A 10,000-nucleotide genomic window follows, 5' to 3' on the forward strand; every position below is an offset into this window, starting at 1 on the left:
TTTCACACCACTGTATATCTATATATATATCTATATATATATATATATCTATATATCTATCTATATATATATATATATACAGTATATGTGTGTGTATATATATATATATATATATATATATATATATATATATATATATATATATATATATATATATATATATATATATATATATATGTGTGTGTGTGTTTGTGTGTGTATATATATATATATATCCAGAAAGTATTCACAGCGCATCACTTTTTCCACATTTTGTTACGTTACAGCCTTATTCAAAAATGTATTTTTTTTTCCCTCAGAATTCTACACACAACACCCCATAATGACAATGTGAAAAAAGTTTACTTGAGGTTTTTGCAAATTTATTAAAAATAAAAATATTGAGAAAGCACATGTACATAAGTATTCACAACGTTGTCATGAAGCTTGAAATTGAGCTCAGGTGCATCCTGTTTCCCCTGATCATCCTTGAGATGCTACTTGGAAAGGGGTTGCAAGCTACTTGTAACTCACAAGCGACGTGTTGGAGACCCCTGTGCTAGACCAATTATTGCGGCCACAAATGTGATTTGAGCTGTAAGGCTCAGGGCTAACCAGTTTGTCACTATGCCACAGAACAACAGATGATGAAGAGTGAACAAATACCACAAACAAAATACAACAAATGACAACAAACTGGCAATCTATACTAATAAAAGGCAAAGCCCTCACTCACTGACTCACTCACTCACTGACTCATCACTAATTCTCCAACTTCCCGTGTGGGTGGAAGACTGAAATTTGGCAGGTTCATTCCTTACAGCTTCCTTACAAAAGTTGGGCAGGTTTTATATCGAAATTCTACGCGTAATGGTCATAACTGGAAGCAGTTTTTCTCTATTTACTGTAATGGAGATGAGCTTCAACGCCGTGGGGGCGGAGTTTCGTGTGACATCATCATGCCTCCCACGTAATCACGCAGTACATAGAAAACCAGGAAGACCTTTAAAAAAGCGCTCAAGAAAACATGCATTATATAATTGAGAAGGCAGCGAAACAATAAGAAGCGAGCGAGTGACATATACAACTATATTCATGAGTTCTGCTACTTCAGAAACAAAGCACGATGTAAACCTACACTTTAAATTAAGTTCATAGACAGGCTGCCGCTGGCGTTTGTAATTTAGTGCCTGCCCATATAAGGCCGTCCGTCAGCTGCAATCCAATAGCAAACTGCCACGGGTAAATATTCACGGGTGAAGGACTGTCTGTGCTTATGGAGAGGAAGATGAGATGGTCAGGGTGGTGTTTGACACAAACTCAGCGAAACTGCGAGAGAAAGTTTTAAGTGCCAGGACTAAGGTAACATTAAATAAAGCTATGGACATAGCACGAGATGGCACCAGCACAGCTGGGAACCTTCGATGCAAGTACACGAGTGGCTCACGTGAACTGACGCAGCGCACAGATAAAAGCAGCAGTTCCAAAGAGCGCTGAACAAAAACCGAATTACAAAATTGAAAAGGCCGCAAAAAATATGAAGCGTCTGATAAGCATATTCATAAATGCAGCTACTGTGGAAACAAAGCACACGGTGGAAAAAGTCAATGTCCCGCTAAAGGAAGACAGTGTAAAAAAAACCCGTCCATGCAGTGTGTCAGGTCTCAGATAAAGAAGAAGACGAGCTGTTTATTGATGCAGTAAGAAACGAATCGATGAATGAAACCTGTCATCTTTACAACGATTGACAAACACGGAATGTAACTTGAACACAACACATCCTACAAATACGAACCTGATTGAAAGAAATAATGATAATCAAATCCTTGATGACAGCAACACTCAGTAACACTCACAAAACAAATACTGTATATTGACAGTCATGTTACGTTATTTTTAAAATGTTCCCTTTTCTTTTTCTACCTTTTTTAACACACTACTTCTCTGCTGCGATACGCGGGTATATATATACAGTCATGTGAAAACATTAGGACACCCTTTGAAAGCATGTGGTTTTTTGTAACATTTTTAATAAATGGTTATTTCATCTCCGTTTCAACAATACAGAGAGATTAAAGTAATCCAACTAAACAAAGAAAACTGAAGAAAAGTCTTTTCAAGATCTTCTGTAAATGTCATTCTACAAAAATGCCTATTCTAACTGAGGAAAAGATAGGACACCCTTGCCCCTAATAGCGAGTGTTACCTCCTTTGGCTGAAATAACTGCAGTGAGACGGTTCTTGTAGCCATCTACCAGTCTTCGACATCGGTCTGAGGAAATTTTACCCCACTCCTCAATGCAGAACTTTTTCAGCTGTGAGATGTTTGAGGGGTTTCTTGCACGTACAGCCCTTTTCAAGTCACCCACAGCATCTCAATGGGATTCAAATCTGGACTTTGACTTGGCCATTCCAGGACTCTCCATTTCTTCTTTTCAGCCAATCTTTGGTTGATTTACTAGTATGTTTTGGGTCATTGTCATGTTGCATGGTCCAGTTCCGCTTCAGCTTTAATTTTCTAACTGATGGTCTCACATGTTCTTCAAGCACCTTCTGATACACAGTAGAATTCATCGTGGATTCTATGATGGTGAGCTGACCAGGTCCTGCTGCAGCAAAGCAGCCCCAAACCATGACACTTCCACCTCCATGCTTCACAGTTGGTATGAGGTTCTTTTCTTGGAATGCTGTGTTTGGTTTACGCCAAACATGTCCTCTGCTGTTGTGTCCAAATAATTCAATTTTGGACTCATCTGTCCAAAGAACATTATTCCAGAAGTCCTGGTCTTTGTCAACTTTATCTCTGGCAAATGTCAGTCTGGCCTCGATGTTTCTCTTGGAAAGCAAAGGTTTCCTCCTTGCACACCTCCCATGCAAGTTAAACTTGTACAGTCTCTTTCTGATTGTAGAGGCATGTACTTCTACATCAACAGTAGCCAGAGCCTGCTGTAGTTCTCGAGATGACACTTTAGGGTTTTGGAGACCTCTTTTAGCATCTTGCGGTCTGCTCTTGGGGTGAACTTGCTGGGGCGACCAGTCCTGGGCATGTTGGCAGTTGTTTTGAAAGCCCTCCACTTGTAGACTATCTTCCGGACAGTGGAATGGCTGATTTCAAAATCTTTTGAGGTCTTTTAAATCCCTTCCCAGACTCATAGGCTGCTACAATCTTTTTCTGAAGTCCTCTGACAGCTCTTTGTTCTCACCATGGTGCTCACTCTCACTTCAACAGTCAGGAGCACACCAAACTAAATGTCTGAGGTTTAAATAGGGCAAGCCTCATTCAACATGCAGAGTAACGATCTACTAATTATGTGCACCTGGTGTGATATACCTGTGTGAGATCTGAGCCAATTTAAGAGGGAATACATGTGAGGGTGTCCTATCTTTTCCTCAGTTAGAATAGGCATTTTTGTAGAATGACATTTACAGAAGATCTTGAAAAGACTTTTCTTCAGTTTTCTTTGTTTAGTTGGATTACTTTAATCTCTCTGTATTGTTGAAACGGAGATGAAATAACCATTTATTAAAAATGTTACAAAAACCACATGCTTTCAAAGGGTGTCCTAATGTTTTCACATGACTGTATATATATATATATATATATATATATATATATATATATATATATATATATATATATATATATATATATATATATATATATATATATATATATATATATATATATATATATATATATATATATATATATATATATATATATATATATATCCGCCTACATACTCGAATAATGGATACTTTATTCGCCATCAATGATTGTTTTGGTAAAGCCATACTCAGTGTATTCATTAGATGAACTGTAAAAAGTAAGAGCGAGGGAGGATGACTCATTGAGGCATGCAGGCTGTAGTGCGGCGTCAACTCTATCTGAATTGCGCGATCACATTTGAAAAAATATATCTTTTCAAGTTCTATTTAGTCCATATGTGTCAAACTCAAGGGTCATGGGCCACATCCAGCCAGTGTAATTATATCCGCCAGCGAGATCATTTTATATACTGTATTATTGTTATTAAAGCCGGTATATGAAGCGCTGGTAACACAATAAACTACAGATCCCATAATGCAGCGCTTCAGCTGCCTTGCCAACACTTACCGCGTTAATCAAGTCTACCTTATGATGCGGCAAGTTATTGGCGGCTAGAGTTATTGCACACTGAGTTTGCACGGCGCTTTGGTGACTTTGAAGAACAAAAAAAGTCAGTCTACATGCGGCTCGAACCTTGTGCATGTTTGGTAGCATATATCTGTGTGAGAAGCTCTTCTCAGTGATAAAGACTAACAAAACAGCACACAGGAGTCGCCTCACTGATGAGCACCTGCAATCCATCCTGAGAATCTCCACAACACAGAACCTCACACCAAACAGAAACGAACTTGTGGCCAAAAAAGATTCCAGGCGCCCAACTCTAAAATGACATATGAGCAAAGACAACTGAATGATTTGATTTGTTATTGCACGTAAGAGCGGGAGTCAACCGTTTTAACAAACAGCGTATTGCACTGATACGAAATAGCTGTGTGTGTATATATGTAGATATGTATGTATATATATATATATATGTATTTGTGTGTATATATGTGTATATGTATAGATATGTATATATATATATATTTATGTGTGTAAATATATATATATATATATATATATATATATATATATATATATATATATATATGACAACAACACTCATCACTCACAACAGTGACAAAACAATTACATTGACAATCAGGTTACGTTATTCTCAAAATGTTTCCTTTTCTTTTCATTGCTTCTTTAACACACTACTTCTCCGCTGCGAAGCACGGGTATTTTGCTAGTAAGTGAATAAAATATAGATCATCACACACACTCGGTTCCAATCATGAGACACACTCATAGCAGCAAGCATGGCACACTCTTGTTCAATAGTTTGAAGTCATAGTTCTGGGCATACCTAGAATGTGTTTTTTATTACTATGCATCTGTGGAGAAGTTTTGCATTTTTTTTTTCCAATTTATAAGTTAACAGTAATAAATCTTTTTGTGATTATTTTACATTTTCTCTTGTTTTATAACGAGAGGAAATCTCCTTTAAGGTTTGTTCTGAGATTGTAGCAGGGGACATGGCTAATTATGCATACAAATTAGCCATGCAGTACTCTGCTGGCAGCACAGGGATCAGAGTAACATAATATCTGGTATCAGTACTCATTATGGACAGCTAATGTACCCATCAAACTGAAATATTTCAAGTTTATTTTTATTTAAACTCATGTGGGATAGATATTTAATAAGTGCACCAATCGGGTTGAGGCATTGGCACATGCATGGAACAAATCAGCTGTGATCTTATTAAAGATGTGCATGAAAGTTCTGTGCATGGCTGCCATAGCTAAGTGATGTCACGTTGGCCTTGAAAATCATCAACGGGGTGTTGGGGAAAAACATGTCAGTATAAGCCAGCTGCCCAGTTAATTTCCAAAAAAAATTTTCAGCAAAGATGGTCACTGGTGTCACAGCATACTGCCATTCAAAATTAGTGTTTTATCATGATGGCAGAATCTGCCAAACTCATAAACGAAACAGGTTGATTTCAAACATGCTACTGCCAAACTTCACTCACTTTTTAAACTACACAGGTGTCAGGACAAGAAATCCTTCTGCAGCTTACCTGACAGTTGCCACAGCTCTACAGGAAACTTTTGCCTTCTCTTTTGTCGAGTCTTGTATGTGGAGAGAAAATGCAACTGCACTCATGTTAAATGTGGATATTGTTAATGGGCATCCTCTAGTGATAAATCCAAAGTATAACATACTAGGTTCTGTAATTAAGTTATGAAATGTCAGCAGTGACTAAATCATTCACTTTAATTTTTTAATTTTCAGAAATATTTTTTCATTTTATACTTAATTTAAAACATAATACTTAAGCCTAGTGAGTAGTGAACAGCTTTTGCCGTCACCAAAAATACCTGTAGTGAAAACTTCTGCATGTTGGCAATTACTTCTCTTTAATTATCCTTAAAAAGAAAAACCTACGTACTTGTTTTGTATGTTATGATTAAGAAATTTAGGTACTAGTAAAAATTGTTTTTTTCGTAATAAATACATACAGGTAGCTTTTGAAATATGTTTTACTAGTAATAGTTATACTTGTTTTCATTTGAAAAAGATACAAGGGTGGATACTTCTGAAATCAAATAAAGGAACACGTAACAAAAACGATCACGAATATTTCAGAAAGAAACACAGAAGATGTAGGGGGAAGAGATGGCAAGCAATTCATTCTGAGATATTGGAGGAGAGCTTGAAGGAGTTTCATACTCAGAGCAGTTGGGTGGCTTTGCAACTGCAAACCCACCTATCAGAACCACTGGTTAAAATTAGCTAGTGTTTTTTCTGTTAATCTGTTTAAGAAAAATGCATTGTCTAATTGTTAGTATCTGAGTAAAATTAAAGGGGCAATTTCCAAGTGCAGGTAAATTAGAAAGAATATGGTAAAAAAAAAAAAAGCATTCAAGTCTATCGCAAAATAGACTTCTGAAATTATTCTTAATGTAAACATCATACTGGCACATCTGTATGAATCCAAAATATAAGACAAAGATAGGCCAGCTGACTAGATGATTAAACAATTACATCAGATTTAAGACTGATCAATTGAGTTCCAAAACTAATTGGAATGAATATTTGCTGTCGCAGAGGTATCCCAGGATTTCAAGACCTGCTCTAGACAGAATATAAATGAACATTTGTATCTTTTTGCAAAATCCATATATGTTGCAAGTTATTGTTTATAGCTTATTATTAGACTTACAAGAGAAAAATTAATTACGCATTCAGTGCACTTAAAACAAAGTAATTCAACTGTCAAAGTTCACAAACAACTTCACCTCAGCTTGTCATTTTCTTGTGACTAGGACAGTGGATGGAGAAAATGACTGGATCAAAATCACCAAGAATTCTGAAAGGTTGCATACTGTAGATGTTTATATTCAATTTATATACTGAACATTTAATGAGAGAGGTTAGGCTGGAAGAAGATAAACAAGAATTCAAAATGGTGGGAATATTAACAGTCTTGCGTAAAATTAACTAGACTTGCAGACCCTAAAAATGAAAGTAAAGGAACAAGGTGAGAACATTTAAGTATGAATAAACACAAAAAAAGTGTAGAACAGGCACAGTAGCCAATTTTAGACTTGATGGTGAAGAAATAGAAATGGTAGATAATGACTGATCCTAGAGGAGTCAAGATATTCTCTTTAAGGTAGATACAGAAAACAAAGATCAGCATTGTTCACATGATGTTTTTTTATGAGACATTTTACAGATGTGAAAGCTGGACTTTGAAGAAACAGAGTGGAAAGAGGATTAACATCTCTGATCATAACCGCAGCAGATAAGCTATTGAGAAACCTAAAGAGAAGACAGGGTATTCTGGAGACAGTCAGTCTATACAGTCACAAGGAATCTAAAATGACTTGATGGCACTTAATCATCAAGCAAGATATTTCACTTAACTGAAATAAAAACAACAATGACAGAATTATAATCCTTGCTCTTTATATACAAGAATACATGGTGTTGGCATCATTCTTAGAAAACATAAAGGGGATAAAAATCTTCAAATATGAACAACACATCCCAGTTGTTAGAAAGTGCTAGTCAATCTGAACGTAAATTGCCTAAAATTAACTATCACTACGAACTTTAAACACACTTTTTTTTTGGTAGTGTGGGTTTTAATATTAAACTAGGTAAATCTGAAAGTACTTTTTTTTTTTACTTTATATAATTCAACTTAAATGCCTGTTATTTATATATATAAAAAACCCCACTAACCTCTAGGTAGCGAATTACAGAGGGGTTGTAGTCAATTGTTTTGCGGTTAACAGCTTTCCTCATGCGCTTTCCATCAAAGGTGAGCTGCTGCATAGCTTGTTGTTGAGCAAAATCAGGCCGTTTGTAGAAGAGCTGTCGAGGTGCCTGGTGCTGGAACCGAGGCATGTGGAAAAACCGAGGTGGTGAGCCAATTTCTGTTGCCATTGTTATAAGTGCACCTAAAAAAGAAAATAAGTTAATATACATTGTGAAAAAGTTTAACCTAAAATGTATAGATCCAAAGTGAACATGATAAAAGCTTTGCACAAATAGTTATCACTAAACAAAATGTAAGGACTCTTAACTAAAGAAGACATGCAATCATTATTTGTAAAAGTAAATCAGAAAACACTGATTAAATCAAAAATGGTAAAAATGAGTACATCCTTGATTAACTTTTACTAGCATATAACATTCTAGTACTTGGCATGTTAACCATTAGTTTTTAGTACTGCACATATCCATCGACATTGGGACTCAATCACGAAACCTGAGCAGAACAAATCTATTTGATAAATACCAGATTTTCGAACTATCTACGCTTTATGTTTTAGTTAGGTCTTTGTAAAAGTTAACAGATCATACACATGCTCAGGACCATCAGAGTGAATGTGTAAGTAATAAAAAGCATGACATATGAATGCAATTTTGCACAAAATACATTTTAAGTTAATAAAATCGATACTAATAAAAGGCAAAGCCCGCACTGACTCACTCACTGACTGAGTCACTCATCACAAATTCTCCAACTTCCCGTGTAGGTAGAAGGCTGACATTTGGCAGACTCATTCCTTACAGCTTACTTTCAAAAGTTAGGTAGGTTTCATTTCGAAATTCTAAGCGTAATGGTCATAACTGGAACGTATTTTCGTCCATATATACTGTAATAGAATGCAGCTCGATAGCCGTGGGAGGCGGAGTTTCGTATTAAAGCATTTAACCAATCACATTTCAGCCATCATTTGTTGCCAGGCAAAGAGGCTTTCATAATCTGTTGTGGAGGCACTCTAATACAGAATAAATGTCGATTAACCTGTTGCTTCAACCAATCAGATTTTGAGTTGGTGTCAGTAGGGCCCTTTAGCAGGCGTACGGCAACGTCACCGTATTCAGACCCATTGATTGGATAGAAGCCGATATGAGGAACTCTACGAGGCCATTGAACGCCGCAAACGCTCCGAGCGAAAGATCGTCACGTGCACTACGGCAAACTCCATGGCAGGATTCTGGAAAATATTATTTGCCAGACACAGACCAGATTTCAAGACCATGAAAACCTGATGTTTGTCACGTTCCTCGAGCCCCAGAAGTTTCGGGAATACAAGAAAAATTTCACGCATGCAGCCTTCTCCACTTTAACACAACAGCCACGGAGCGCTTTTTGATCTGTCTCGGCTAAAAACAGAACTGACTGTAAAATATGCCATGGATGATTTTGCAGGAGAATCTCCCATTGATCTCCTTGACTTCCTTCATCAGAAAAATCTGAATGAGAGCATGGGGCAGCTGTTCACATTGGTATATTTGGCGGTGAGCATTCCTGTGTAAACTGCTTCTGTCGATTGGACATTTTCAGCCCTAAAGCGAAATCAAACTTATGTCAGAAATACCATAGGGCGGGTTCACCTTTCAGCATTAGCTTCGATGGCGATAGAAAGTGACGTTTTGATGGAACTGAAGCGCAAGGATAATCCGTACGACAGACTGATTGAACTGTTTTTGAAAAAAGAGAGGACGATGGATTTTGTTTACAAATAATACAAATTTTTGGTGAGTAAAATGTTGCGATTTTCCTAAATAATATTGCAAGTTTATGAGTTATTATTGATGTTTTTTATGTGTGTCGCGGTTGTGGCTGCAGTAGAAAGGAACTTATTGATCCCTGGTTTGTCTATAAGATATAAGGCATTTATTGTGGCTACAGGAGTGTGTGTGTTTATATATATTTCCTCAGTTAGAATAGGCATTTTTGTAGAATGACATTTACAGAAGATCTTGAAAAGACTTTTCTTCAGTTTTCTTTGTTTAGTTGGATTACTTTAATCTCTCTGTATTGTTGAAACGGAGATGAAATAACCATTTATTAAAAATGTTACAAAAAACCACATGCTTTCAAAGGATGTCCTAATGTTT

General features: G+C 36.5%; 1 protein-coding gene across 3 annotated transcripts in view; it reads right to left on the reverse strand.

Moving 5' to 3' along the window:
* wdr33 (WD repeat domain 33) overlaps positions 1-10,000 on the reverse strand; it is a 217,738-nt gene that overhangs the window by 142,830 nt on the left and 64,908 nt on the right. For all 3 annotated transcript variants that reach the window (XM_039762909.1, XM_039762898.1, XM_039762920.1), the window contains exon 2: positions 7,829-8,046. In XM_039762909.1, the coding sequence (XP_039618843.1) occupies positions 7,829-8,032 (204 nt within the window). In that variant the 5' untranslated portion in view covers positions 8,033-8,046. The remainder of the gene's footprint in view (positions 1-7,828; positions 8,047-10,000) is intronic.

The sequence above is a fragment of the Polypterus senegalus genome, chromosome 1 (genome assembly GCF_016835505.1).
Source record: "Polypterus senegalus isolate Bchr_013 chromosome 1, ASM1683550v1, whole genome shotgun sequence".
Taxonomy (NCBI): domain Eukaryota; kingdom Metazoa; phylum Chordata; class Cladistia; order Polypteriformes; family Polypteridae; genus Polypterus; species Polypterus senegalus.